Source organism: Ogataea haglerorum (assembly GCF_019207285.1).
Source record: "Ogataea haglerorum isolate 81-453-3 chromosome Unknown 81-453-3_NODE_1_length_915391_cov_96.871712, whole genome shotgun sequence".
NCBI classification, from domain to species: domain Eukaryota; kingdom Fungi; phylum Ascomycota; class Pichiomycetes; order Pichiales; family Pichiaceae; genus Ogataea; species Ogataea haglerorum.
This window is the reverse complement of record NW_025065151.1, coordinates 220,246-248,012: the sequence shown is the minus strand read 5'-3', so window position 1 is coordinate 248,012 and position 27,767 is coordinate 220,246. Positions and strand designations below refer to the sequence as shown.

At 45.7% G+C, this 27,767-nt stretch overlaps 17 protein-coding genes across 17 annotated transcripts; 8 read left to right on the top strand and 9 right to left on the bottom strand.

Moving 5' to 3' along the window:
* Nucleotides 1-170: 170 nt before the first annotated feature.
* KL911_000136 (uncharacterized protein) lies at nucleotides 171-3,224 on the bottom strand (the record flags this gene model as incomplete). The annotated part of the gene is made up of 1 exon (XM_043196309.1): nucleotides 171-3,224. One exon carries the CDS (start codon nucleotides 3,222-3,224, stop codon nucleotides 171-173), a length of 3,054 nt encoding a protein of 1,017 aa, XP_043056829.1.
* An 89-nt stretch (nucleotides 3,225-3,313) lies between these two features.
* Nucleotides 3,314-4,228, top strand: KL911_000135 (uncharacterized protein; the record flags this gene model as incomplete). The annotated part of the gene is made up of 1 exon (XM_043196298.1): nucleotides 3,314-4,228. The coding sequence occupies one exon, from the start codon at nucleotides 3,314-3,316 to the stop codon at nucleotides 4,226-4,228; it is 915 nt and encodes a 304-aa protein (XP_043056828.1).
* Nucleotides 4,229-4,308: 80 nt separating this feature from the next.
* KL911_000134 (uncharacterized protein) lies at nucleotides 4,309-4,749 on the bottom strand (the record flags this gene model as incomplete). Its single annotated transcript, XM_043196287.1, has 1 exon — nucleotides 4,309-4,749. The coding sequence occupies one exon, from the start codon at nucleotides 4,747-4,749 to the stop codon at nucleotides 4,309-4,311; it is 441 nt and encodes a 146-aa protein (XP_043056827.1).
* Nucleotides 4,750-4,786: 37 nt separating this feature from the next.
* Nucleotides 4,787-5,671, top strand: KL911_000133 (uncharacterized protein; the record flags this gene model as incomplete). Its single annotated transcript, XM_043196276.1, has 2 exons — nucleotides 4,787-4,811; nucleotides 4,878-5,671. 2 exons carry the CDS (start codon nucleotides 4,787-4,789, stop codon nucleotides 5,669-5,671), a joined length of 819 nt encoding a protein of 272 aa, XP_043056826.1.
* A 35-nt stretch (nucleotides 5,672-5,706) lies between these two features.
* Nucleotides 5,707-8,115, top strand: KL911_000132 (uncharacterized protein; the record flags this gene model as incomplete). Its single annotated transcript, XM_043196265.1, has 1 exon — nucleotides 5,707-8,115. One exon carries the CDS (start codon nucleotides 5,707-5,709, stop codon nucleotides 8,113-8,115), a length of 2,409 nt encoding a protein of 802 aa, XP_043056825.1.
* Nucleotides 8,116-8,212: 97 nt separating this feature from the next.
* On the top strand, nucleotides 8,213-9,241 carry KL911_000131 (uncharacterized protein; the record flags this gene model as incomplete). The annotated part of the gene is made up of 1 exon (XM_043196254.1): nucleotides 8,213-9,241. The coding sequence occupies one exon, from the start codon at nucleotides 8,213-8,215 to the stop codon at nucleotides 9,239-9,241; it is 1,029 nt and encodes a 342-aa protein (XP_043056824.1).
* Nucleotides 9,242-9,325: 84 nt separating this feature from the next.
* On the top strand, nucleotides 9,326-10,657 carry KL911_000130 (uncharacterized protein; the record flags this gene model as incomplete). Its single annotated transcript, XM_043196243.1, has 1 exon — nucleotides 9,326-10,657. The coding sequence occupies one exon, from the start codon at nucleotides 9,326-9,328 to the stop codon at nucleotides 10,655-10,657; it is 1,332 nt and encodes a 443-aa protein (XP_043056823.1).
* Nucleotides 10,658-10,796: 139 nt separating this feature from the next.
* KL911_000129 (uncharacterized protein) lies at nucleotides 10,797-13,247 on the top strand (the record flags this gene model as incomplete). The annotated part of the gene is made up of 1 exon (XM_043196231.1): nucleotides 10,797-13,247. The coding sequence occupies one exon, from the start codon at nucleotides 10,797-10,799 to the stop codon at nucleotides 13,245-13,247; it is 2,451 nt and encodes an 816-aa protein (XP_043056822.1).
* A 19-nt stretch (nucleotides 13,248-13,266) lies between these two features.
* On the bottom strand, nucleotides 13,267-14,142 carry KL911_000128 (uncharacterized protein; the record flags this gene model as incomplete). The annotated part of the gene is made up of 1 exon (XM_043196220.1): nucleotides 13,267-14,142. The coding sequence occupies one exon, from the start codon at nucleotides 14,140-14,142 to the stop codon at nucleotides 13,267-13,269; it is 876 nt and encodes a 291-aa protein (XP_043056821.1).
* Nucleotides 14,143-14,217: 75 nt separating this feature from the next.
* On the bottom strand, nucleotides 14,218-15,426 carry KL911_000127 (uncharacterized protein; the record flags this gene model as incomplete). Its single annotated transcript, XM_043196209.1, has 1 exon — nucleotides 14,218-15,426. One exon carries the CDS (start codon nucleotides 15,424-15,426, stop codon nucleotides 14,218-14,220), a length of 1,209 nt encoding a protein of 402 aa, XP_043056820.1.
* Nucleotides 15,427-15,550: 124 nt separating this feature from the next.
* On the bottom strand, nucleotides 15,551-17,596 carry KL911_000126 (uncharacterized protein; the record flags this gene model as incomplete). Its single annotated transcript, XM_043196198.1, has 1 exon — nucleotides 15,551-17,596. The coding sequence occupies one exon, from the start codon at nucleotides 17,594-17,596 to the stop codon at nucleotides 15,551-15,553; it is 2,046 nt and encodes a 681-aa protein (XP_043056819.1).
* An 82-nt stretch (nucleotides 17,597-17,678) lies between these two features.
* Nucleotides 17,679-21,095, bottom strand: KL911_000125 (uncharacterized protein; the record flags this gene model as incomplete). Its single annotated transcript, XM_043196187.1, has 1 exon — nucleotides 17,679-21,095. The coding sequence occupies one exon, from the start codon at nucleotides 21,093-21,095 to the stop codon at nucleotides 17,679-17,681; it is 3,417 nt and encodes a 1,138-aa protein (XP_043056818.1).
* An 86-nt stretch (nucleotides 21,096-21,181) lies between these two features.
* KL911_000124 (uncharacterized protein) lies at nucleotides 21,182-22,816 on the top strand (the record flags this gene model as incomplete). The annotated part of the gene is made up of 1 exon (XM_043196176.1): nucleotides 21,182-22,816. One exon carries the CDS (start codon nucleotides 21,182-21,184, stop codon nucleotides 22,814-22,816), a length of 1,635 nt encoding a protein of 544 aa, XP_043056817.1.
* Nucleotides 22,817-22,831: 15 nt separating this feature from the next.
* Nucleotides 22,832-24,838, bottom strand: KL911_000123 (uncharacterized protein; the record flags this gene model as incomplete). The annotated part of the gene is made up of 1 exon (XM_043196165.1): nucleotides 22,832-24,838. The coding sequence occupies one exon, from the start codon at nucleotides 24,836-24,838 to the stop codon at nucleotides 22,832-22,834; it is 2,007 nt and encodes a 668-aa protein (XP_043056816.1).
* A 334-nt stretch (nucleotides 24,839-25,172) lies between these two features.
* Nucleotides 25,173-25,501, bottom strand: KL911_000122 (uncharacterized protein; the record flags this gene model as incomplete). The annotated part of the gene is made up of 2 exons (XM_043196154.1): nucleotides 25,173-25,393; nucleotides 25,462-25,501. The coding sequence occupies 2 exons, from the start codon at nucleotides 25,499-25,501 to the stop codon at nucleotides 25,173-25,175; spliced, it is 261 nt and encodes an 86-aa protein (XP_043056815.1).
* Nucleotides 25,502-25,633: 132 nt separating this feature from the next.
* Nucleotides 25,634-26,458, top strand: KL911_000121 (uncharacterized protein; the record flags this gene model as incomplete). The annotated part of the gene is made up of 1 exon (XM_043196143.1): nucleotides 25,634-26,458. The coding sequence occupies one exon, from the start codon at nucleotides 25,634-25,636 to the stop codon at nucleotides 26,456-26,458; it is 825 nt and encodes a 274-aa protein (XP_043056814.1).
* Nucleotides 26,459-26,471: 13 nt separating this feature from the next.
* Nucleotides 26,472-27,569, bottom strand: KL911_000120 (uncharacterized protein; the record flags this gene model as incomplete). The annotated part of the gene is made up of 1 exon (XM_043196132.1): nucleotides 26,472-27,569. One exon carries the CDS (start codon nucleotides 27,567-27,569, stop codon nucleotides 26,472-26,474), a length of 1,098 nt encoding a protein of 365 aa, XP_043056813.1.
* Nucleotides 27,570-27,767: the final 198 nt, after the last annotated feature.

Below are 27,767 nucleotides of genomic sequence, written 5' to 3'. Positions count from 1 at the left end.
ATGATCAACCCGCCGTGCCTTTGATGCAAATCAGAGAAAAGCTCCTCGCCCAGCTGGAAGACTCCGACGAGGAGCCACCGAAAAAACGAAAGAAGCCGGCGAAAAAAGACGCCAAGAAGCAAAAAGCCCACACGCAAGAACATGGGATCAGGAAATTCGATGGTCTGTAATCATTGACGTGGCATTCCCAGCTCATAATATGCCTGTCTACAATCGCAGGCCAGCCGGCGAATGGATCGCTTAGGGTCATCCAGGACTTTGGCAAGTCGCCTGATGATATCCTGTTTATAGGGAACTAATAGATGTAAATCATACTTTGTCAGTGAAAGCAAGCATTCCAGTGCGTTTCGTTTCACCGCTTCATTCTTGTGCGTGTTGACAATTTCCAGCAGATTTGGTATGACAGTTGACAAGTGACGAGAAACCAACTCGTCTGATTCGTTGACTGCTATGGTCAGGATAGATAACGAAGAAGTGACAATGACATTGGAATCAGTGGTCAGCGACCTCAAAACAAGTGGCAGGAGCGTTCCGACATGCGGAACAATAATCGACTTGTCGACATATTTGAGCATGAGTGATAATGCCAATAAATATGTCTGGTTTTTTGAGGACTCAAATTTAGAGACCAACAATGGCAGCACTGTATTGAAGAGCTTCTGTTTGTACAACAAGCGCACATTCATATTAAAAACAACCGGCCTATTGAGAGGACCAGGTTTCTTGAACTGCTGGTAGCATTCCACATCTGCGACCAGTATCTCGAGAATTTTAGGGGTGAACACGTGAAGCTCTTCGCTGTCAAATAAGGATAGAAGGTACTCTTCGTATGGGGGAGCGCATGCGTGTTGTTTCATGATCAATGCTTTTCCAATCCAAATCAGTACCTCCAAAGTGTTGGATCGTTCCTTGACAGGGATGGAGGAATCGCCCAAGGCTTGTTTGAAATCTTCCAGGATCGCAATCAGGTATTCGGAGTCGTCAATCCATTTATTGACAACCAGTGAGATGCATTGCAGGACCGATAATCTCGAAAATTGCACCGTCAACTTGTTGGCTTGGAACAAAAGATTGAGAAAAGATGAGCTCTCAATAGGAAACTTCACACTTTTATCGACCGCCGAAATTATTTTCGTGAAAATGATGAACGGAAGCTGGTTCCCTTTAATGATATCCAACGGTTCCGATAATTGCTTGACAACAAGAGATGTAGGTTTGCCGTTGATGAACAAGTCGATTGCATCCCTCAAAATTTCTTCGTGCTGAAAGGTGTCTGTTTGCAGCACTATCTTCTTAGCAACGCGTCCCGTGTACTCGAGAACGACTTCATCATGATTGGTTTTGTCAGCATCCAGAACGACATGAAATAGCCTTGGAACTAGTCGTTTCATATTGTCGTTCGTGGAATCTTTCGCATTCAAGTTACCAGCTATCTTTGACAGGGTCAAAAATACTGATCGAACGTAACTCTGAGACGCAGATTTTATCAGAGTTCCAATCTTTCCAACTAACCGTAACATAACAGAATCTATAACAAGCTTGGACTCCGAAATGGAAATGAGAATATCGAGCACACGAGACTTGGTGTTTAATTGGTCCAGATCCTTGTCGTCGTCCGGAAGAAAAGAAAACAGCTTTGGAACAGTTATCTCAAGCACAGCAGACGGATAGCCTACAGATAATGACTTGAAGCACTGCAGGATTTGCTTTTCTGTCACGCTGTTGTCGTCTTCCAGGAGAACGTCTGTCACTAGTTGAGTGATTAACTGAGCCTCCTGATCGGCTAAGAAGAAATTCAGTGAGACGACCTTAGCCACAAGTTTCACAGCTAAACATCTGAGAGATACCTCAACCTTGGATGTAGACAATAAAGCTTTGTTGAAGAGCATCAGCAGGTCATCTTTGAACTCATACATTGGATTGTTTGGGTGAATAGATTCTTGTTTCTCATTGAACAGAATATAATAGCTGTCAACCATGAAAGAGACGTTCGTCAATATTTGTCTTTGGGTCTTGACTGTTAAATCATCCGAAATCAGTAAAAGGGGCATTACCTGAGGAATAAGCAGATTGTATACATTGATGTTAGCTGCACATAGAGCAGCTAAAATAACGGTGGACTGCTTTGATTTATTGTCGCCGTGGTTCTTGATATTCTTAGCCAGCTCGTCCATTATCACATAAAGATAGTCCTTGATGTTGAGATCATCGTTCACATTTTGCAATTTGCTACTTAACGATTGAAAGATCTTTAAAACTGCAGGAATGATGCGTTCGTCCTCATTTTCTGAATTCTCGTAATATTCAAACAACTGTGTCAATGTCTCGACAGAAGCAAGCTCGTTATGCAATATTTCGTATTTGAGCGAATTCCACAGTGTGATCCAGTATTCTTCCACCGTTGCCGTGGAGTATTTGTCGACGCATTGGTTGAGGGTTGTGAGAACGTCGAGTTTGACTGTTGGAGAGGTCGCCGATAGTTTCTCGAGAAGATTGGGGAAAGCATCTTTGGCATACAAGTCGCTGGCGCTCAGGCAGTCGCGAAGGGCCTGTTTAAGCTGGTCTCCCGTAATTTTGTAGGGGTCATTCGCTGGAGCCCTGAAAGATATAGGGAAATAGCAAAACACTGCATCAAACATTTCCTCGGAAAATTTGCTGATGTCAAAGTTCTGGGCTATCAGCGCTGAGAGCTTGAACGACAGCAGCAGATTTTTGGGGTCTTTCTCATTCTTGGAAACATGCAGATATGTTTTTATGATTTCATCATTATACTGTTTTGCTGGTTCCAGATGGGCAGATAGTGTGGAGTCCAGAACTTCAAATCCAAAGTACCTAACGCTAGCCAGCTTGCCCAATGGGGAGTATTTCTCCACCAGGAAGTTTAACAGGTGAGGAATTAAGTTAGGATCAAATTGGCTCATCAAAACAAGCGAGCTCAGACCCTTGAGCACTTCTCTCAAACAAGGCTCGTCGTCAAGCTTCGACAGATAAAAATCCAGCAGCACCTGGACATCTTTGGCGTACATCTTTTTTCTGTTTAGGTTGCCCAGAACAGAGCTGAGAAGGGTGATTGCTCTGGTCCTGATAGCGTTGGACTCATCGGTGAGATGTGTGCCTAAACCTCGAATGAACTCCAAAAGAGTGACTTGGTTAGTCTCTATGAGCTCGCAAACAGTCGTCACCGCCTCTTGACAACCTGCCGTTTCGACATTGTCCGCAACCATGAACTGGTTGACGGGTGTTTGGAAAGACATGATTACCAAAAATCGAAATTGAAGGAAGAAAATTACTCCGACATTTTTTTATCATTGCCATGTTCACTAACCACACCTGTTTGCACGTTTCAAATCTGGCCAAGTCCGTCGGCTGGTATACCAACACCTTTGCTATGAAGGCAATCAAGCAATTGGAGACTGCGAAGTACACTTCGGTCTTCGTTGCGTTCGATAGCAATGGCCACCCAAATGCTGGCAAGCAAGTCGCCCAGAGAGACGGAGTGGTCGAACTGCGCGAGCTTAAGAACTCCAATGCCAAGGTTTACGACGGAAACTCGGAACCTTACAAAGGATTTGGCCATCTCTGCGTCTCGGTCAACAATATTGCCAAGGCACAGGAAGATTTCCTTGCAAAGGGAGTGAACTTTAAGAAAAGGCTCGAAGATGGAAGACAAAAGAACATTGCTTTCGTTTTGGACCCGGATGGGTACTGGGTTGAGTTGATTGAGAACGCTTTGGACGAGTCCGCCACGGTCAATCCTATTGCCTACAGAATGAACCATTCCATGATCAGAGTCAAGGACCCGAAGGTCTCTCTCAAATTTTACCGTGACTTGCTAGGAATGAAGCTGTTCAGCACTAGAGACTTCCCAGAGGCTCAGTTCACCCTTTACTTCCTTGGCTTCGAGGACGACTCGTATGTCGAGAACAAGGAGCAACCTAAGCCACAAGCTGCCAGACAGTCCATCATTGAACTGACTCACAACTACGGAACCGAATCCGACGACTCGTTTGCTGGCTACTATGTCTTTGACAAGGACACTGACAAGGTTGTTGGCTTTGATCACATTGCTGTCTCGTATAAGAATGTCCAGTCTGTCATTGACAGAATTGGTGACAACGCCAAATGGATCACGAAGTTTGGAGAAAACCCAGACTTGAAGGAAACTGCTCTGGTGGCGGACCCAGACGGATACAAGATCCAGCTACAGTCCTTCGACGCGCTGTCGTAAGTTGATTATTTCAATCCGTACTAATAGTAGGCCTGATTCCAAGCTATGATAAGACTTATTTCGTATAAATAGCCTCAGCATTATTTGTTGTCATCCTTAGGGTTGAACTTCAAGCTAATGGAATTAACGCAATGTCTTTCGTCCGTGGGAGTGTTGTAGCCTTCCCCCTTGAATATGTGTCCAAGGTGGCCACCGCAGGAAGCACACATGATCTCGATTCTCTGCATGCCGTGGGAATTATCCTCCTTCGTGATTAGTGCGCCTGGAAGAGCCTGATAAAATGCGGGCCATCCACAATGGCTGTCAAATTTGGTGCTTGACTCGTACAGTGGCGCATCGCAACCTGCGCAAGTGTAGATGCCTTTGCCTTTGAAGTCTGTGTACTTGCCCACATATGGTCTTTCTGTTCCCTTCTGCCGCAGAACGGCAAATTGTTCAGGGTCAAGAATTGCGCGCCATTCCTCTTCAGACTTCTGTATTTTCGGCATGCTCGATACAGTCCTAATTGCTCTTCTGAACATAAACTAAATATGAAAAAAAAACTGATTTATTTGTTTAATGGAGCCTCTCCAACTAGCACCAGGTATGTACTGCTACGAAAATTGCTGACGAGTAGGACCGCTTCAGAATGCTCTAGAGCGAATCCTAGCAGATAAGGACTACAAAAGGGAGAATCAAACTGTACAGTGGCCTGAAGTGGTCCCTTTGATTGGGGATCTCATCAAAGCCGTGGTAGTCGAAATATACCATGCAGATGTCTCCTACGTGGCGCGCACTCCCTTCGACTCTGTTGGGGAACCAATTGAGAAGTTTATTGCGCGCTTGAAACTCAGGCTAGAGACAGATTTTCCTACCTCCCCGCCTTTCACCATCTACCATCTCACGGAGACACTACTTCTGAAAGTACCAGGTTTCGAGCCAACGCGAGGTCTGAAGACGCGTTTTCATGAGTTCAAAACAACAATTCGTAACACAGTGACCAACGACGAAACCGTCATTGAAGCAGACAACAATTACTATCAATCAGGTAGCGCGTCGACAGAAACTCACGAGAACGAGGTGAGCGCACTAAAATATCTGCGCGCGTTGGAGCGATGCATACTTGTGCAAACATCCATCGAGGAGATCAATCAGCATCTAGCAGAGTATGGCTCCAGGAACACTACGGACTCAAGGGGCGAAATGCAACCTGAGGATTCGAGTTGCATCCAGATGAGCCGAATCGGCTGGATTGATGAAATGCGCGCTTTGGCAGCACAAGACGCGACTACGGAGGCATCTCCAAAACGGTTAGGTTCGGAGCCAGAAGAAGACCGGCTTGTCAAACGAACGAAAAACGAGCGCGACCAGGAAGACGGCAAAAGTAACGCAGAGACCGGAAAGCAAAAAGACGACTTGGAGGACGAATCTGACATTTCGACCGGAGATATGAGCGTGGATTAGATAGGAAAAAAATTATTTCTGATTTTTTCGCGTGCATGGTGGAGGTGGTGATCCACGAGCGACGATTCAATCACCCGTATACGCCTTACGATGTTCAGGTGAAGCTCATGGAGGCGATCTACGACACTCTCACGGGAAACTATAAAGTTGGCATTTTTGAGAGTCCGACCGGAACTGGAAAGACGCTCTCTATCATCTGTTCGACAATGACGTGGTTACGCGAGCTAAAGCAGCGGCAAAACGCCATTATTGATGACGATGACGATGACGAGCCTGAATGGGTTCGCCAGGCGTATCGAGAGAAAATCGTTGGACAAATGGTCGCTGAGGCTCGCGAATACGAACGTCATCTCGACGAGCTGGCCAAGACCCAGGGCAAAGCTATCGAGAATAAGATCAAGGAAAAAACGCATACTCGCAAGCAGAGAAAAGTGGTCAAAGAGGAAGATCTCGTTCCCGAGGATTATTTTGAGGACGAAACATTAGAGGACAGAAACTCAAAAATAGCTAACGAAATAAAGCAGCTCTTGGCTCAGGTGGAAGGCAGGTCAGAAAGAAATGACAAGGCGACAAAGATCAATCAGTGTGACAGCAAGATATTTTTCTCGTCACGGACACACTCGCAGCTGAGTCAATTTGGACAGCAATTGAGACTCACCCATTTTCCGTCGTCTCTGGAGACTGTCGACGAAAAAACAAAGTATCTGGCATTAGGATCCAGAAAACAACTGTGCATTAATGAGCAAGTGAGCTCTCTAAAAGACGTTCAACAGATCAATGAAGCGTGTCTCGAGCTGCAACGCAAGAAAGACGGGGGAAAGGGTTGTAGCTATATGCCAAGGCCGGAAACCGACGACCTGACCACGCAGTTTCGCGATCTCACGTTCTCTGAAATCCGAGATATTGAGGAGCTGCACGAGATAGGTTCTCACTATAGAGTGTGTCCTTACTATAGTTTGCGCCGCGGCATGGAAATTGCCGAGATTGTGTCCATGCCGTACCAGCTCTTGCTTCAGAAATCAACCAGACAGGTTCTGGGGCTGGATCTGAAAAACAGTATTGTGGTGATAGACGAGGCCCATAATTTGCTGGATACGATATCTTCGCTGAACTCTGCCACTATTTCCCTCAGTGAGTTGCTAAAAGTTCGCAAGGCGCTCAAGAGCTATACCACAAAGTTTTCATCCCGATTGAACGCCGGGAACAGAATAAATCTCGCCAAGCTCAGTAAGATGATTACTATATTGGCGAGATTTTTGACAAAGGATAGCGATAAGAAGACAGCAGGAACAGAAATCAATGTGACGTCCATTTTTGACGACACCACTGGCGATCTGCTCAATTTTCATTCTTTAGAGACGTATCTGACCAAATCCAAAATTGCATATAAAATAGAGAGCTATATGGAAAAGATTGACGAAAATCATAAAGCTGGAACACCAATACTTTTCAAGATTCGATCCTTTCTAGAGTGTCTCTCCAATCCCTCGAAGAGTGGTAAATTGTTCTACGAAAGGGATTCCGATAATGGCATTGCCATGAAGTACCTTCTCTTGGACCCCAGCGAAGCGTTCAGGGACATTGTTGAAGAGTGCAAGTGTGTGCTGCTTGCAGGAGGAACGATGGAGCCAATTTCCGACTTTACCAGTTTCCTCGTCCCTTACGTGGAATCCACTCAAATCAGGTATTTCAGTTGCGACCACATCATTCCGGCTTCAAACTTAGATGTCTATCCTGTGAAGAGCCGTCAGGGGGTGGAGTTTGAGTTCTCATTCGATAAGAGAAACGATAAGAAAATGATAAATGCGCTCGGCGATGCCATTTTGGAAATGGTAGCAGCCGTTCCTGATGGAATGGTTGTATTTTTTCCCAGCTACAAGTACTTGGACCAGCTAGTTGACTTGTGGAAAAATAGCGGGCACTACCACCGAATCAACCAGGTGAAAACTATTTATACAGAGTCGAGGGAGAACGTGGTTGATAATGTCTTGCAAAATTATTCTCAGTGTATCCTTGAGCGCAGCGGAGCTGTTTTATTTGCCGTTGTTGGCGGAAAGATGTCGGAGGGAATCAATTTTTCCGATGAGCTTGCACGTGCAGTGGCCATGGTGGGCCTTCCTTTTCCTAATCTAATGAGCGGTGATCTCATAGCCAAGAGAAAATACGTGGAGTCGAAAACGATAGAGATGGGAGGGTCGCGTGAGGACGCAGTGGCAAACGCGCGCGAGTTCTACGAGAATATATGCATGAAAGCGGTGAACCAGAGTGTCGGTCGTGCCATCAGAAATATCAGAGATTACTCTGTGATTTACCTGATAGATGTACGGTATGGAAGACCACATATCCAGCAAAAGCTCTCTGGCTGGATTAAAAAACGCATTGAGCATGGTGGAGAAGTGAGCGAAGTCATCAAACAAACGAAACGTTTTTTCATGAGCAAATAATAATTGCATAATAAATACCCTTTAGCTTCTGGCTATTAAATTATAAACTGAAGCTCGAATGCTGTAAATTTTATTTATTTCTTTAAATTTCCATTCCATGTCTGATTTCGAAGTCGAACCAAGCCTCAAAGATATAGTGACCCACGAAAGTCTGAAATGGATTTTCGTCGGTGGGAAGGGAGGTGTCGGTAAAACGACAACGTCCTCGTCCATTGCCATCCAACTTGCCCTCCATAATCCAACCAAGAACTATTTGCTTATTTCAACCGATCCTGCCCACAACTTGTCCGACGCATTCGATCAGAAATTTGGCAAAGACGCCAGAGTTGTGGATGGTATCTCGAATCTGTCGTGCATGGAGATCGATCCATCCTCATCGCTGGAAGAATTCATCGCCAACAATGGTTCTGGTACGGACCAGAACGATCCACTTAATGGCATGATGAGCGAAGTCACAGGCTCCATTCCAGGTATTGACGAAGCTTTTTCATTCATGGAGGTCCTGAAGCATATCAAGAATCAGAAAAACGAAGACTCGTCGGTGATCAAGTACGACACTATTGTTTTTGATACTGCCCCTACTGGACACACGTTGAGGTTTCTTCAGTTGCCATCCACGTTGGAAACCTTGCTGGGTAAGTTCAACGAGATTAGTGGCAGACTAGGACCGCTACTTAACATGATGGGCGGAGACCAAAAGACAGAGATGTTCAACAAGCTTGCCGAGATCAAGACGCAGGTGACTGAGGTGAACAAACAATTCCAGGATCCCGAACTTACGACATTTATCTGTGTGTGTATCTCGGAGTTTTTGTCGTTATATGAGACCGAGAGACTCGTCCAAGACTTGACAAAGTACCACATGGACGTCAACTCGATCGTGGTGAACCAGCTGCTCTTTGCAGACGATGATCAATGCAAGCGCTGCCAGTCCAGATGGAAGATGCAACGCAAGTACCTCGACCAGATGGACGAGCTTTACGAGGACTACCATCTTGTCAAGATGCCTCTCCTCGGTAACGAGATCCGTGGTGTCCATAATTTGAAGCTGTTTTCCAGATTTCTAATTGAGCCGTACGATCCTAAGGCTCACAAGGATGTCGTTTTTTCGTTGGAGGAGAGATAGAGGTGAATATATAGATTGCTAATAAGAGTGCTACCATGCATCAGTGGAGAAAAATACGGCTGTGCTATCGAATTCTCGTTTGTTATGGCTCAATATACATGTCAACGGTGCAAGCTCCCGTTGGTCATTGACGAGTCTCTGCAGGGCCTAAGCAATGCACAGAAGCATCTGCTCACTCTCAGCTATGGCCAACGGCCGAACGAGGATCATCCAAAAGATTTGGATGAGTATCCTGTTCTTCCTCCAGAACGGGTGACATTGTTTGAAGAGGCTTCGAAAACCAGTGGTAGTAAGCCACTCGTTTCCAGCAAGGGATCAGACGCCTTACACGCTGAAGATGGGTCGTTTGTGATTCTAGAAGACAAAAAACAGCCTTCTATGGATAAAGTGTCGGTCAGCGAGCGGGTGGCGTCGTTAGACAACATCTTCAGCATTCTGTCTTCCAAATATGAAATTGATTATCCAGTCTGTACAGACTGCGCATCTACATTAATAGACCAGCTGAAGATCCAATTTGAGCAGATGACAAAGGAAAAAGACACATATGTGCAATTTCTCAAGAAACTCACAGCACAGAGCGGCCCAAATAGGAACAAGGCCCAGGACTCGTTGGACGAACTCGCCGTCCTAAAAGAGGAAGAGACGAAACTGCTGGAAGAGCTTGAAAAGGCAGAAAAAGAACAGGAACAATTAACAGAGCAACTGGTAGAAGTTGAACAGGAGTTAGAAGATCTAGACAACCAGGAGAAGGATTTTTGCCTACAGAAGAATGCGTACGATCTCGAACTAATTGAGTTTGTCAACGAGCGAGAGCGCATCAAAGCTTCGTACGAGTATAACCTGAACAGATTAGACTCTTTGCGCAAAACCAACGTATTCAACGACGTTTTCATGATTTCGCATGATGATCAGTTTGGCACTATAAACGGCCTTCGACTCGGAAACCTCGATAACGTCAAGGTATCCTGGCATGAGATTAACGCAGCTTTGGGTCAACTTGCGCTTTTGTTGGCCACTGTGGTGCGCATCCTGGATTTCCAATTGGACGGATACCGTATTATTCCTATGGGGTCCACGTCGCGGATTGAAAAATACAGAAAAGACCGAAACGGAACGATATCCAAGCAAACACTGGATCTGTTTAGCAACGGAGAGTTCTCCATAGGGAAGCTGCTTACACACAACCAGCTGGATGCAGGAATGGTTGCCCTGGTGGACATAGTCTCGCAAATTGGACGCAAGCTTAAACAGCTGGACGAGTCGAATGACTTGCCGTACAAAATGACTGAAGACAAAGTTGCTGGGTATCCCATCAGACCATCTGCCCGCAGTTCCAACGAGGAGTGGACCTCTGCGTGTCGCTACCTCCTTACTAACGCCAAGTGGATACTGACTTATTGCATAGCTCGTACCTAATCTGAGATGGTGTACGGATGTAGTTTCTTTTTGTTTCACTCTAACGCTTGGGGAAACCTTATTAAGTGCATATTTTTTTTCGTTAGAAAACAGTTAAAGGGCAAGAGCATTGGTTTTTCCTGCACATGGGTCGAAAGCAATGACAGCAGACACAAAGACCATCGTTAAGGACTCGAAGAGCGGGAAGGAGTCTGTCTTTAGCAGAGACACATTGCGAAATCACCTGTTGTCCCTGACAAAAGGACTGAACACGGAGTTTGTCAGCATTGATGTGATTCTCGATAAAGTCGTTAGTGGTCTCCCCGAGAGCCTCACTGTTCAAGAGCTGCTTGAGTTGACAGCTGAAGTGAGTGCCTCCCTGACTACTGTGCACTACGATCATTCCTACCTTGCAGCCAGAATACTGGTTTGTCATCTGCAGAAGCACGTATGTGGTAGTTTTTCAGAAAATGTCAATAGGATGAGAAAGTATCGTCCCTCGCAATATCGCCACTTCAAATCTCTCATTGCTGCCGATGTCCATGAAATTGTTAACAAACATGCTGAGGTGCTGAATAAAGCGATCGATTTTGAAAGAGATTTGGAGCTGGACTACTTTGGCTTCAAAACTATGGAAAGATCATATTTGCTCAAGATGGATGGGAGACCGTGCGAGACTCCTCAGTATTTGTTTATGAGAGTGGCCGTGGGAATACACAAAGGCAATATAGAACGTGTCCTTGAAACATACAGACTTATGTCCCAAAAATACTTTATCCATGCTTCGCCTACTCTGTTCAACGCAGGTACAGAGACGCCTAATCTATCCTCCTGTTTTCTTCTTGCTATGGATGGAGATTCGATAAATGGTATTTTCAGAACGATTCATAAGTCTGCCCTCATTTCGAAAGCAGCCGGTGGAATTGGAATACACGTTTCGAACATACGTGCTGCCGGTTCTTATATTTCTGGAACCAATGGCACATCCAACGGGCTTGTGCCTATGGTTCAAGTCTTCAACAGCACAGCAAAGTATGTGGACCAAGGTGGCAACAAGAGACCTGGTGCTTTTTGCATGTATTTGGAGCCGTGGCATGCGGATGTGTTTGAGTTCTTAGACTTAAGGAAAAACCATGGAAAGGAAGAAGCGCGCGCAAGAGATCTATTTTATGCCTTGTGGATACCAGATCTGTTCATGGAGAAAGTCGAGAAGGACCAAGAGTGGTGTCTTTTTTCCGAGGATCAATCTCCTGGACTCAGTGACTCGTATGGAGATGACTTCGTCAAGCTTTACAACAAATATGAGACTGAGGGTCGTTATATTCGGAAAGTGAGGGCACAGAAACTGTGGCATGCGATACTAGTTGCTCAGACAGAAACAGGGAATCCTTTCCTGCTATACAAGGATGCCTGCAATAAAAAGTCTAACCAGCAAAATTTGGGTACCATCAAGTCGTCCAATCTCTGTTGTGAGATTGTTGAATATTCATCCAGTGAAGAGACGGCCGTCTGCAATTTGGGCTCTTTGGCTCTTCCTTCTTTTGTACAAGATGGTAAGGGGGAGCGGAAGTTCAATTTTCAACTCCTCCACGATGTTTGTAAGACCCTGGCTCATAATCTGGATACTGTGATTGACGTGGGGTCTTATCCTTTGCCGGAAGCCGAGACTTCAAACAAAAGGCACAGACCAATTGCCATTGGTGTGCAGGGTCTTGCTGATGTGTTTTTCAAGCTGCGAATGCCTTTCGGTTCTCCAGAAAGTAGGAAACTGAACATCCTCATATTTGAAACAATCTACCATGCAGCTTTAGAAACCTCAGCTGAACTGGCCGAAATATATGGGCCGTACGACTCCTATGTTGGCTCTCCAGTCTCGAAAGGAGTCTTGCAGTATGACTTTTGGAACGCGAAACCAAGTGATATGTGGGACTGGAAAGATTTGAAAGCTAAGATACATCGGAATGGTGTGAGAAACTCTTTACTGGTTGCTCTAATGCCCACCGCCTCTACGTCGCAGATCTTTGGATTTACAGAATGTTTTGAGCCAATCACCTCAAACATGTATTCAAGAAGAGTTTTATCGGGGGAGTTTCAGGTTGTAAACAGGTACTTGGTCAATGATCTTGTGGACCTGGGACTGTGGGGCCCCGAAATGAAAAATGAAATCCTTCGATTGGAGGGATCCATCCAAGCCATCGAAAACATTCCTGCAGACATCAAGGAGATCTATAAAACGGTTTGGGAAATTCAGCAGCGAGCACTTATAGATATGGCTGCAGACCGTGCTCCTTTCGTTGACCAGTCCCAGAGCATGAACCTATTCATGCGGAATCCAACCATGTCCAAGCTGACTAGCATGCACTTCTATGCATGGAAGAAAGGGCTGAAAACAGGCATATATTATTTGCGAACCCAGGCTGCTGCATCTGCTATCAAATTTACTGTCACGCCCTCTGGGTTCAAAAGAAGCATCTTAGAGCCTACGGATACGACAAAGAAACGCAAGTCAAATGGGAATGATACCACCGAAGGTTACAACATTTATGATAAGGATAATGTTCTTGCTTGCAAGCTTGGAGATCCAGAGACTTGCGACGTCTGCTCGAGTTAATAATGTAAATAGTCATAAATTAGATGCCAAAATGGCTCATATAAGCAGCGAATTTGCGGGCAGTAGAACCCGAAGGCGGATCGATCCTGGAGATGCTGAACACACTGAGGGCCGCCAAGGTGGTGTTGAAAAAAATTATTCTGTACGCATTCTTGCGAGCTCTTCGGCTGTACCAGCGCAGATACTGCAGTGCTCCGGCGAGAATATGATAGGATGTCACTCCCACCAAGGTAATCAGGCCAGTGGCTCTCATAAATGGGCTTTGTGCGACGGCCCACGCAATATAGGACAAATCCACCATGGACGAGTCTGCATCCACGGCCAGGGGCGCTATTCGCTGGTGTAAAACATGCAAGATGAGCAATGGAAGCAAGAAATAGCCAGAAAACCGCAGAGGCGTCAGTCCTAGCATTTTGAAGCTTAGCGAAGGTCTGGGTCCAAGTCCCAATAAATATGTGATTCCTCCAAGCCCGCTGCTTTTATCAATCTCTGCTTCTTTAGCGGACGAAATTGCCGGTGAGGTGTTCCTGCGCGATCTCCCGTACTTCACATAGTTGTCCCATTTTTTCGCAAATTGTAGAGCAATGCCGCTCAAGACGTGAACACAGGCTGAGGCAAAAAGAACAGTTTCTGAGGAACCCGTTTGGTATAGTTCACGGCCCATGGATATCACCTGCTCAGCGACATCGATGCCAGCAATTGGTGGAGCAATCATGACGCCTGATAGATGCACTACTGTAAAGAAGCCCATAGGAATAGTAGAGTACTTTTGGAGAAGTGCGAGAGTCCGCACGACCTTGAGACTGAGTCTGTTCGATGATGGAGTCGCAGGAATCCCTATCGGGATTTCGTCCCCTGAGACCGGTTCTGGAGACAGCGGACGTAGCGAAGACATGACTAATTTGCAAATTAGCAATAAATCAGAAATATCTATTTTGCTTACTATGAATAAAATCTATTGGATAATTTTCTATCTGGCCTCGAAGATCAATCTAAAGTTGACATTTAGACTAGAGCCAGGCACTATAGGAACCTGCGCGTTCCGGGACGGCACTCTACCGGCAGACCATCCTGGCTGTCCTCCGTATGTGACGTGCCCGGAGGACGAATCGTAGTCGAATTGCGCAGCAATGACGCCGCTACCACAGGCAAAGTAGCCATCGGAGTCGATACCACAAACTCCCTTTGACGAAGCCAGCTGGTAACCACCGAAACTTGCCTCTGACAGCTTATACGTGGCGCATGTGCCCGACACAAACCATTTACCGTTGCTGATCAGACAACCAGCCTGGTTCTCGAGCTTGAGGTAGCCTCCGTTGCCCGTAGGTGTGGCGGTGCTTGTGGCTGAGGTCTTGGTTGCAGTGATGGTGTCAGATGATGTAGAGGAGGCCTTCTTCAGAGGGAACTTGATGCCAAAGGACGGGCAGTTTGAGGAGATCATGGCATCAATTGGGACGTAGTTGCCCTGGGGGATGGATCCACGCAGATGGTGAAAATACCAGATTTCATTCAGGGCGTGGTTTCTGTCGCACTTGAAGTAGACCTCCTTGCCGAACCTGGACCTGAGGGCCTCGTCAATCTGCTGCTTGGAGTAAGTCCGGGAGTCCGACGGCGTAATTCCAGCAGCCTCAAGCCATTTGTAGGTGGGTAGTCCTTCAAACAGCTCGACTGACTTTCGGAAGTAATCAACCACTTCTCTGTTAGTCTCGAAGTTCTCGTAGCAAGAGGGCTTTATAGTGCTCAAACAGGTGCCGTGCTTGTTAAATTCGTGGACCCATAAGTTATTGTCGTTTCCCTGGTAGTCCTTCCAGACCTCGTGCATCCTTTCCAATAACTGTTGCTCGCCAAATGAGATCAGCACTTCCTCGGCGTCGGAAATTTGAAGCGAGCTGTCGCAGAATTGGCTATATGTGCCGTCACAGTTGTCGGGCCACAATCCATGCAAAGTGAACATATCGTCTGGGCCTGTGGGGTAATCGTAGTCCCAAAACTGCGTTTGCAGCAAAACTCCCCCGGGATATTCAAAACAACAGGTATCTGGAATTTGCGAGGAATTGGTGCACGATAACGGGATATCAGAAGGACACGAGGATCCATCTGCCCTAAATGATGAGCTGTAATGAGCAGCGGTGGTGGACGCGATGACCAGCAAATACTGCAATACTGAGTGAGACACCATGCACGTAATTATTATTTTCCTTATTGGGTTTATCTTTTTGGCTGTTATCTATTCACCTATTTTTTATGTCTATCGTTACCAAAAACGACAAATTTTGTGATCGGCCGTCAATATACAAGAATATTTATTCCTCCTCCTCAGAGTCTACATCGACCTCTTCAGCGTCACTCACCTCGCTTCCACCGCTTCCGCCGTCGCTCTCGCTCTCGAAAGATTCGCGCAGAGCCTTTTCACGAGCCTCTTTCACCTCACGCTGCACGGCAACGTATGCTCCCAACGGTGTCTTCTGCCAATCGACTTCGTGTAAGAACATGCCGACCTCAACTCTATTGTTTGGTCCAAACTCAACAGTAGATCTTTCTTTCTCGATGTACTTGGCGTTGGCGTTGAGTTTGTCCACCAGGGTGCCTAGCTGTTTCACAAGCTTGATGTTGGTAGATCTTTTCATGTACCTTCTCAAATAAATCACGGCCGGAGTGATCAGCTCTGGGAAAGCGATGCTCTTGCAGTGCAAGACAAAGAACTCGGCTACCAGCTCAACAACCTGCTCAATGAGCCCCTCCTGGTAAACTCTAGTCCCGAGATACTGTTTAGGAACCTTGATGACGTAATCGAACGAAACGGCCTGAAGATGAGCATGCTTGGGTTTCTTGGTGACAGCCGAGGAACTGAGCACCTCGACGACTAGCGGAAAGAGCGGGATGTACACACCTGTGTTCTGGGATAGTCTAATGAGGGATCTGATGAGGTAGAAGCGTAAGGGGAAAAACTGGGCCGTTGGTAGCAGTCTGATCGCTCCCAAAGTGACCTGGACAAGAGGATAGATAAGTTGCCTCAAAGGAGCCTCCTTTTTGTTAGCCTTTTCTGTCTCTGGATGACAGTGGGCAGAAATCATTCTGGACCAGAAATCTAGCGAGTGGCAGTACTGCCAGTTGTAAATTGCTTTGTAGCTGTCCTTGGTGGTGGTGTTAACGCTATTCCTCAAATGGATAGCCAGCTGACGAATATATTCGAATCCGATCTGGAACCCAAGAGTCTGGTCAATTCCAAAAAGCTCCACGGCCGAATTTTTCTGGAAGTTGATCATAGGCATTGTGTGGACATTAGTCTTTCTGCACTTTTTAATGAAGCTAGAGTAAGTGCTTTTCAAAACTAGCTCGAGGATGGCTTTTGGATATTCTCTGCTGGAGTTATTGAGGAACGCAAAGGCCGCGATTTGCGTTTCCACGTCTTGAGAAGAGCTCCAAACGTTCACCACAGCGTTCATCATCTCCTTGATAAGCTTTCTGTGAGAAACATAGTACGGAAGCAGCTCTTGAACGGACTTCAGCACCAAAGTAGCTGTCTCGGTATTAGTGATATCGTTGAGGAGCAATATTAGCGATCCTGCATGCGACTTGAGAAGCGTGCTGATTTGAGCGACTTTCTTATTCGAAGGCAAGTTTCTGGTACCGTGAGATGAAATCTTGTAGGGCACTAATTTCTGAACACTTAGAGTCAGTTCTTGCAAAGCAAGGAACATCAGCTTGTGGAAAGCTTTCTCATCTGTAACGCTGTATTTGTATGTTCCTGAAGATCCGGTGTGGACTGCAGCTTTGAAAGCAATGACAACTGTTTTCAGAGTCTTGATGGTAGGCTGGTCTGACCTCAAGTTGGCCTCCCACTGTTTAATCATATCTACAGTCACTTCGATGGTATCTTCCTCTTTGTCCTCCTCTGGCACGGGGTTTTCTTCTTGCTCCTCATCGGCATCGTCTTCATCATCGCTCATTGCTTCGAGTGGATTCACGGGTTTGAAATCTAACAGATCTTTGTCATTTTCTTGCAAGTACTTGTAGAACTCTGGATCGTCTTTTTCTAAGTCCTTCAGATCTTGTTCGTCGAATTCCGCCTCACTGCCGCTGGAACTGCTCTCACCATCAGTCTCTTCATCCTTTTGTTTCTTCATGGCTGGCTGTTTCGGGAGCTCAATGTCTGCATCGAAAAATTCTTCGACATCCATATCCTCAAAGATCTCTTTATCTCTCTTGTCCTGAGGTTGAGGAACAGGACCGGAAGAGCTCTTTTTTTTGTGAAGCTTGTTGTACTTCTGCACCTTCTTTCGTTGCTCAATTGTGCTCTTCAGGTTCTTCGCCTGGAACTTTTTAGTGGACTTTTTAGCCTTAGCCATAGTGAAAGGTAAAAGTTTTGAATTTTTTTTCAAATTAAAAAAAAATTTTAGATCACATAATTTTTTAGATTACTTACTCGGTCTAGAAAACATCGGCCATTTTCAACCTTGGTGCAATATTCATCGAAATCAACTCTTGGAATAACAGCTTTGCAGCGTAGGGAATTGTCATTTTCACTACTCCCTCGCTTGTCTTACAAGAAGGACACCAGCTGTTGTAGCCCATCAGTCCACAAGAGTTACAGACATCGACGTCAAACGCATCCGAACTCAACATCAAACGTTCCAGTAACAACTGCGATGCGCCGTACGCAATCACACAGTCTCTTTCCATCTCTCCCAAACGTAATCCGCCATCTCTGGAACGGCCTTCCGTAGGTTGTCTTGTCAGCACAGCACGGGGACCTCTGGCCCTGGCATGCATTTTATCCAGCACCATATGCTTCAGTTTCTGATAATAGATCGGACCAAAGAAAATGTACGCTTGCAACGCTTCTCCAGTAATTCCACTGTAAAGCATATCTTTTCCGCTGTAGTTAAATCCCTTGTCTATGAGGATCTGCGACATGTCTTCCAGCTTGGATCCGCCAAAGCATGTTCCGTATTGTAGGGATCCATCCAGAACACCTGCTTTGCCAGAAACCAGTTCGAGCATTTTTCCAACCGTCATTCTCGATGGGAAACCATGCGGATTCATGATAATATCTGGACTGATCCCGTCGTCGTTAAATGGCATGTCCTCCTGCTGAACAATGATACCACACACTCCCTTCTGGCCGTGACGAGACGAAAATTTGTCGCCCAGCTCGGGACGGCGGGTCTGCCTCAGCAGCACTTTGATCAGGGCCTGATCGTTGTCGCTCACAGACATCATCACTTGATCGACAACACTAGAAACCGGCGCACGGTAGTTGACCGGAGTTTCTCTATGCTGTTGCTGCTGGTTGATGGTAGGTTGTCCTCCAACAACGCTCTCGGTTGCATTTGTCGGAACACATTTATTAATGTAGGTCTGTCCGCTCTGCACTTCAACACCGACTTCGGCCAATCCATCTGGGCCTAAAGCTTCATGCTGGAAAATTGGCTTTCCGTCTTCCTTCACTCTCATCCCCGCCAAAATGTCCTTTGAGTGGTTAGGATACCGCTTAAGCACCGCCGTAGTCTTCCGCAGCACCTGACAGCGACCAAATCCTCTATCAATCGAAGCCTTATTAAGCACCAATGCGTCTTCAATATCGTAGCCCGAGTAAGACATAACGGCGACGGTGGCATTTTGACCGGCTGGCAGCTTGTCATAGTCGATCAGCTCGATTGTCTTGGTTTTCACCATTGGCTGTTGGGGATAGCACATCAGATATAATAAGGTATCAATCCGACGGAACTGGTTATATGCAATGGCTCCGATCGCCTGCTTACCCATCGCACATTGATAAGTATTTCTTGGCGATTGATTATGGTGCGGATATGGAATCAAACCGGCCACAGCACCAAGAACAGTGAAGGGCTCGATCTCCAAATGTGTAGTGCTGCCAGTTATGTCTTTCTCGTAAAGCGCAATAAGAGAGTCGTTTTCTTCGTTAACGTCCAGATATTCAACTAGCCCGTTCGTGAGAAAATCGTCGAAGGACCACTCTCCATCGCGGAGACGTCTAAGATGTTCTGCGGTGACTTTTGCTTTGCCATTTTCCACAATGATGAGTGGTCTGCAAATTCTGCCACCGTCAGCAGCAATGTGAACTGCTGACTGATGGACATTGGTAAAGATGGAAACAAAGGCCGAGATCTTGCCGGTTCTTCTCAGATGTCTGAATTTGGAAACGAAAACGTTCGGGAATCTGGTAGTACCAATGAGAGTACCGTTCAAATGCACACCAAAAGTCCCGTTGTTATGCAAAGTAGAGCTATCTATGACTGAAATGTCTTCGGCGCCAAGAATGTAGCAAAGTTTCTTGATAGGCTCTTCCTCGTCATCCGTGGTAATGTGGGTCATCAACGCTAGGTTCTTCACCAGTCCACAGGCCTCTCCTTCAGGAGTATCAGAGGTACAGAGCATACCAAACTGAGATGGCTGCAAAGCACGAGGTCCAGACACTTTTCTGGATTTCTCGAATTGCGACGAGATTCGTGTCATCATACCAAGGGCCGATATATAAGACAATCGACTCAAAACATGGGTGACTCCGGCCCTTTCCATCTTGAACCTCTTGAGCGACCAGTTACCTGTAGAGATGGCCCTGTTTAAACCCGTCGTAATGTTGCTCGAGTGAATATTGATGTGGAGCAACGCGTCAAATTCAGAAACGCGGCTTGGTTTCTTGAGGATTTTATCCAGGTTGGCCTTGAAGTCGTTATTGAATTTTTTGAATAAATCCTCAAACAGCAGGGACATCAGTTGGCCTGCCAGCTCTAACCGCTTGTTACCCACGTAATCTCTATCGTCAACCAGTTTGGGGTTGTGCATTGCCATGATGACTCTGCGCGTCATTATGGCTATATACAGGGCTTTCTCTTTGAAATCAAGATTCTCAACAGTGATGTGCGCGATAACGGTGGTGGCAATGGCCTCGATACCTTCCTGGAGAATACTGAGCTTGGGGGCATTCAGTCTTCTGATGGTCTTCACTTTGCGTCCGATGTACTCAAGAGCTTCTTTCTGAGAATAGATCCCCAACTTTGCCGCCTCTTCAAAATTCACAGCGAAGAGATCTTGGTAGACCGAATCGTTACCGCACACCAGCTGCAAAATCTCCAGGTCCGAAACAAGACCTGCAGCCTTCAAAACAATCACAATCGGTATTTCCTCACTAATGGAGTTGTGTTTGAGGTATATCTTATCATTTTTCGTAACGACATAGGTTTTGGATTTTCTCTCGTGTGTGGAGGAAGTGACAGAAGCCTGCACGATGTTCTTCTTTTCGTCAGCTTCGACAATAATTCTGTTCTTGCTTAGTTGCTCTTGAACCAAAATGACCTTCTCTGTGCCGTTGACAATGAAATATCCTCCAGGATCCAAAGGACACTCGTTCAGATACGCCATCTCGGCCTCATTTTTGCCGTTCAAAATGCACTTGTTTGACCTCAACATGATAGGCATGCGTCCGATCTCAAGGTCTCTGTGAATAATGATCTTCCGGCCTCTAGTATATTCAACATCCACATAGATGGGAGCACTGTAAGTCAGGTCACGAAGTCTACATTCGTGAGGCGGAAGAAGAACTTCGGTTTCCTTCGGGTTTCCTCCGCTCTTGTATCCAACTCTAATGTCTAGATATTTCAGATAGAACTCCGGATCAACGTCACTCAACACCTTTTCGTTGGCTTGAATGATCTTCTTCAGATCTGTGTCCACGAAGAAGTTGAACGAGTCCAAGTGCTGTTTCACCAATCCTTTCACCTGAAGAAACGCTGGGAGCAGGTTCCACTTATCCTCAGCGGTGTTGATTGGATCCGTCAGAGATTTTCCCTTGTAGGACGGCTGCAGCAGATCCTCGAAGGACATGTACTATCAATAAAAAATTTTTGAATTATTTTTTGGGCTATTTATTTTTCCGTCAAAGTGATTTTTTTCCTGATCCATCTTCAACAATGTCTGAGCAGTCAGCATCATCAGGCCAGTCAGAACTCTTTAAGTCGACAATTAATGAGTATCTCGACAACTTACCTGAGACCGTCCATTTGCAGCTTTACAGATCGCCCGAGACTTGTCTGGCCGTGTTCAGGTTATTACCTTCGCTCGCAAAGTTTTACATTATGACAATGTTGTTCCAAGACACTGCAATTCCTTCTACTGATTTGAACAGGTGGATTAAATCTAGCTCTTTCAATGGGTCGCGCAATTTAAGCAAGATCTATCAAAATGACTCGTTGAAGCGACTCAAGGCATTGAACTTGCTTAAAGAAACAAGACGTATATTCACTCATCCCCAAACTGGCCAGACGACGCAATTACCCTTTGTCTCGCTGAATCCAACGTTCAGACAAAGCTTCAGAAATGCATTGACAGGAAGTCGAGACGCTAGCGAGGTTGTGGAGGACAACAATCTGGAAAGTATAGAAACCATAAGCGTTGAGTTCCTGGATACATATTGTTTGCACAGGTGGGAGAGTATATTGCATTTTATGGTCGGCTCAGAAACGAAAGAGCTACCTAGTGTGGGAGTATTAACTCTGCTTAGATACAGTGGGTTGATGGAGCTCCCGTCGGACAGAGAACAAAGAGAGCGTCTTGGCGACGACTACGAATTTCACCCCAAATTGCAACAGTCGCCTTCCATTCAAACACTGAAAAACTTGCTCATTACACAGAACGGGTTTCAGTTTCTTCTGCAAGACATCAACTCGCAGATTTGGACGCTGTTACTTCAATACCTAAAAATGTCCGAGAAACTTATGATGAACCCGGTCGAGGTGCTGAATTTCATCTTCATGCTAGGATCCTTGGAGCTCGGACAAGGATATCCCGTGGAGCCCCTGAGTGACACTCAGAAAATAATGCTAGACGACCTTATTGATTATGGACTCATTTACACTCCTTCAAAAACAAACAAGAAGATATTCTATCCCACCCGACTGGCAACGACACTAACATCCGAACATACGAACTTCAAGACCTCAGCCGCCGCAATTGACCAAGAAATCACCAACTCGAAAAACAGCAACAATCAGGGCACCATCGTGGTGGAAACAAATTTCAAGATATACTGCTACACGTCTTCGCCATTGCAGATTGCCATTTTAAACCTGTTTGTGCATCTGAAAGCCCGGTTCGCGAACATGGTCACCGGGGTCATCACCAGAGAATCCGTTCGTCGCGCTTTGATTAACGGAATCACTGCTGACCAGATGATCAACTATTTAGGTTCTCACGCGCATCCATGGATGGTGAAACAAGCCGAAGACAAGTTGGCACGCAAATTAGAGCTCGAGAGCTCAATTGGGAACCCTGCAGGTCATAGACAGGTGGACCTTGAAATTCTACCGCCTACAGTGGTGGATCAAATCAAACTTTGGCAGTTAGAACTTGATCGTATCCAATCATTTAAAGGCTATCTTTACAAAGACTTCTCCACAGACATCGAGTTTGAGAGGCTTCTTGCATATGGCGAAGAAATTGGCGTGATTGTTTGGAAAGACCGCTCTAGAAAGAGGTTCTTTGTTACCCAGGAAGGTAACGGACAATTACTCGACTATGCAAATAGAATCATACGGGGTAATAGCTAATGACATTGACCACATCTATTTCTCCTTCTCTTCCTCCTCGGCATCAGTATCTGTATCTATATCTGTCCAGTCAACTTCCTCCTCTTCTTCAGACTCGTCCTCAGAGCTGCTGTAATCATCCTCAATTTTACGCACACTCTCTCCACGCATCTGGGCCAAAGCTCCAGCAAGAGAGTCTTCTTCTGGATCTTCAATTTCGTACAGATCTTTGTTGGTCTTCTCAATTGGCTTATTTTCGACTTCCATTACCAAAGGAATGTCCAAATCGGAGCCGAAGTAGACCAAATGTCTCAAGGCAAGACGGAACTGGAACTTTCCTTCCTCGTTAGGTGTAGGGGCAGTAAGAGGGAATTTAAATGTGGAGACAACGGCCTTGGACTCCAAATACTCTTCTTGACTCAATCGGAGGTTGGAGAGGTCGACCTTGGAAACATACTGCGGGTTCTCTCCTAGCTTTCCATCTCTCTGGATTATTAAAAAGGCAATCCATCCGTTGTTTTCTTTCAAATATTCTGGATCAGGGAAATAAACAGGGGCCGAAGAAAGTGTGATTGCGGGTTGGTCCTCCACGATTTTCATTGGGTTTCTCAATGTTTCCAGTGTCTCCTGCTCATTGAGCTGCGTCTCCTGCACCTCTTTGCTCAACTTTGAAATTTCTGGTTTAGATTTATGAGCGGGAGACTTGACCAGAAATTTCAGGCTGATGTGTACGGTCGAATTAGGAGGAACATAAGACTCGCCAGTGACTTTGAATTTGCATTCCAGAGGCTCCATTAGCGGGATTTGAGAAGCGAGCTTTAGTACCTCATCTGTGTTGGCACAGTTCAGGAATTTTTCCGGCTCTACACTCGGATTTTTCAGCAACTTGCCCAAACTGTAGATTGGCTGTTTGGTATCCAAATTATAAAGCTCGACGCCGGGAAGCTGCAAAATTTGTCTGTATTTGTAAGCCATGGCGTTGCTTTCGATATTAAGGGCTTGAATAACACATCTGTGTGCCTCCACTAGTTTCAAACAGATATCAGTATTCCTGAAATTCGATGCAATATCGATAAACCCAATGATCAATTTCGGAGTCATAGCCACAACTTCCAGTTTCAACTGTTCATCCTTGGAGTCGAGAGCTTTCCTCTCCAGATGAGCAAACAACAGCTTCAAAACCTTTTCGGGGGTGAGAGACTTGTCGATGGACTTGTATTCAGTAGAGGAACTAAGGTACTCCAGCACCGTCTCAATCTGGTAGAGCTTGGCAGGATTGTAGTTGATCAGGATATCTAGAAAGTGGGCAGCAGTGTCAACGTGAAGTCCTTGTTTAGTGTATGATCTGACACCGTTCCACCACGAGCCAACAACACTAGGCAAAATAATAGCAATAAGAAGAACGTAAGCTATCACAAGTAGAGGCGAAATCTTGCCCTCAATGAGGAATTTCGGTAAAGCAATTCCGTGCTTCACGTCTCCCGGCCCGTCAGGGTTGCCATATTTGAGAAAATTCTCTCGAACGGCGTCGTCCGTCAACGCCTTGTAAGCCTTGTTTATCAGCACGTAAGCAGAATCAACCGCCTCGATCTCCTTTGGAGTCATCTTGGACGTGTCAACTTTATCTGGATGGAACTTCAAAGACAATTTCCGGTAAGCGGCCTTGATGACCTTCTCAGAGGCCGATTCGTCGATTTGAAGGATTTTCCAAGGATCAAAGTTGGTTTCTCCGACGACCACTTCTTGCACCATGATCTGGTACACTATTCCAGCGACAAGCAGCCAGCCTAACGCAACAAGAACAAATTTTCGTGAAAAGATGCTCCTGGTACGCTTCTTGCTCTTGTAGTGTTTCTGCGCCGATTCGTTGTAAGGTTTGAACCATGACACGGGGCGTAACCGGTCCCCGTCTTTCGAGCCACGACTCAAGTTTTCCCTCACCAATGACCAAGTGGCCGGCGCAAGAGGCAGCAGCACACTTGTGAGCGCAAAATACGGCCACGTTTCCGAGTTCTCGTCGTAGTCGTATCTGGATTGCGACATGGAAAAATAGGAAAGTGAAATAAATTATGGCGATTTTTTTAGCACTTTCAGAGTACACGAGACTGGTAACAAAAGAGTAGATTTATTTTTTATTGTCTTGCTATATTTTGAGCCCAATGCTGTCGCAATTAGCCTCACTACATTTCTTAGAACTGGTAAGAGGCGTAACGTTAGAAGGTCGGTGAGAATTCATTGAGTTGATACAATTGACATTCAGCTGCTATATAACTTGAATATGTGACGTCCTCAGCGAGACAAATCTGCAATGAAATAGCCAGATCCAACATGTTTCCTCTAGTGTCGTGAAATTGAGTCCCACTTCAGTGGATGGATTTTATCTTATAAGGTACTCCGCTCCACCTGTGTTAACGTCCTCAATCTCGATCTCATCTAATGGACTGTATCTGAAGCGGGAAGACAGAAAATTTCTGCTCTCAAACGGAACTGGTCCAACATTCGAGGTGCTCTGAGTGCTGGAAGCGGTGGAGGATCCTGCTTTGGCTGGCATCAACTGGTCCGGAGCACAAGGGTGAGGGCCCGGAGGACCGTTTTTTTCTGACGTTAGACTTTATATAGTAGATACTTACTGGTTATCACATGTGGACCTCCCACAAACTTGATACTAGGAACGTATTTGGCTAGCGTTGGAACAGACACTCTCATGACGAATGATGTAAATTATTTATTCTTTGTGCGAATTTCGAGTCCGAGTCGATCATCGCTAATCTTGCGTCGGTCGACCCAGATATCGTCCTGCTAGAAAAAATGAATCGAGAATTATTTTGCCACTCAATCATGAATCACGATCCTTTCCATTGGGGAAAACCATTGGATTCTGTCTATGGCCCATACAACACGCAAATCGCACAAGCAAGCAATCAGCGCCCGGAAAACGTTCGCACCAATGCTGAATTCCCTTCCATGCACACCCAACAGCCAATGATCACAGGTACGTCGGTTATTGCTGTGCGTTATAAAGACGGTGTCGTCATGGCGGCAGATAATATGGGAGCCTACGGCTCTCTTATGAAATTGGATGATGTGGAGAGAATTATTAGGGTCGGTTCAGAGACGATTGTCGGAATTTCTGGTGATATCAGTGACTTGCAATATTTGGAAAGAATTCTAGACGATCTCGCAGTGGAGGACTCCTACGACATGGAGCAAGATAATCTGAAAGCAAGCTACGTCCACGAATACCTAACTAGAGTGCTATACAATCGCCGGTCTAAGATGGATCCGTTGTGGAACGCGTGTATCGTTGCTGGTTTCGACGAAGAAGGCGAGCCGTTTATGAAGTATGTTGACCTTTTAGGCGTGTCTTACGCTTCTCCATCCTTAGCTACTGGATTTGGAGCACATTTGGCGATTCCTTTGCTTAGGCAAAAAGCAGATACCATGAAAGATGTCGAGAAATTGACCAAAGAAGACGCCGTCAACTTGGTGAAAGACTGTATGAAGATTCTGTTTTATAGAGATGCAAGGTCCTTGGACAAGTACACTTTGTGCGTTGTGGACAAGACGACAAAGAACATCGAGTTTCACAAAGATGTCAAGTGCGAGGATATGAAGTGGGACTTCGCCAAGCATATCACGGGCTACGGGTTACCACAATTATAGGTCGTTTCGTCGTTTATATGAAATAACTTATCCCGGGCATACAAATAGTGAATTTTATCCGCAAATCATGTATCTGGTTCAATCCTCTTAGACTCTCAAGTACCTGCTTCCGAGGGTCACCAAGATTGTCGAATGTTTCCTTGACGTGTATTATAAGCACATTGAGACCGCCTAAGGGGTGTGTGGTAGCTTTTTCCTTCTCAAGACAGATATTTCGTAGATTTAGCAGTTCGCTGATCAAATTGGTCGGCGTCATGTGGCCGAAAAGAGGCTGTCCCGGTTTTTTGTCCACGGACGAGCATTCAATCACAATGGCTTTGAGTTCTTTCGCGAGTATGTAATCGGCAACTTTTAACCAAATCTGTTGATTATATCTGGTGTTTGACGATAAGTCACTCTCTACGTCACCGAAAAAAAGCAGCTTCCCCTTATCGTTTGTCTCTGTGAATAGAAACGCTGAGCTCTTATACACCTCGGTGGGTGGCGTTATCCCATGGCTCACCTGGAATGTTTCCACAGCGATAGATTCTGTAATATTGAGATTTTCAGTGTAAGGTTGCAAATAATTGAAGGACAAATACGATAATGATGGCCAGACTTTGTCGTTAAAAATGTGATTCTTCAAGTTGTCTATTGTTTGCTGAGTTCCATAGATTTGTGTTTGTTGCGTGAAACAGGGTGAGTTTATCACGAGTCCCAAAACGTGATCAAGGTGGGGATGAGTTATGATATAGGCAGCCATGCGATTGAGTATGCCTTTTGCAAGCTGGAGGCTGGAATTGGTAGAGTTTTTTGAGACATCCTCAAATGGCTCAGTGTCCATCAGTCCACTGTTGTCGCTGTAGTAGCTCGGATCCTCCGTGTTGCTGTATAATTGATTAAAGTAAGACGAAACGGAAGCTGTGTTTTTTCGGCAATCTGCAATCATTTCGGCGATCGTCTCAATACCTGCACCAGCGTCCAGTGCCAAGATGCAGTCTACCTCATTCTCAAGAGCTTGTTGGAATGATATGGACGAAGGCTTCAGTAGAAATGCGCAGGTTTTCCCTGCTACAGGCCCCCCTGAGCACCCAAGCACCGTAAATTCGAAGGTGGGAGTATTCACGGCCATTGCTGGATTATCTGTGAGTGGTGTGACAACAGAGCCGTATTCTCTGGCTTTCAATGGCCTCCTGTATGAGGCAACCTAATTGCGAGTTTGATATTGTTTTTTTGTGAGACCAATTTTTTTCCAAGCAGCACAACGTCACTTGCTGCATGGAAGTTCAAAATGTCAGCAATCACTACCGTAGAAACGCAGAAAAATATG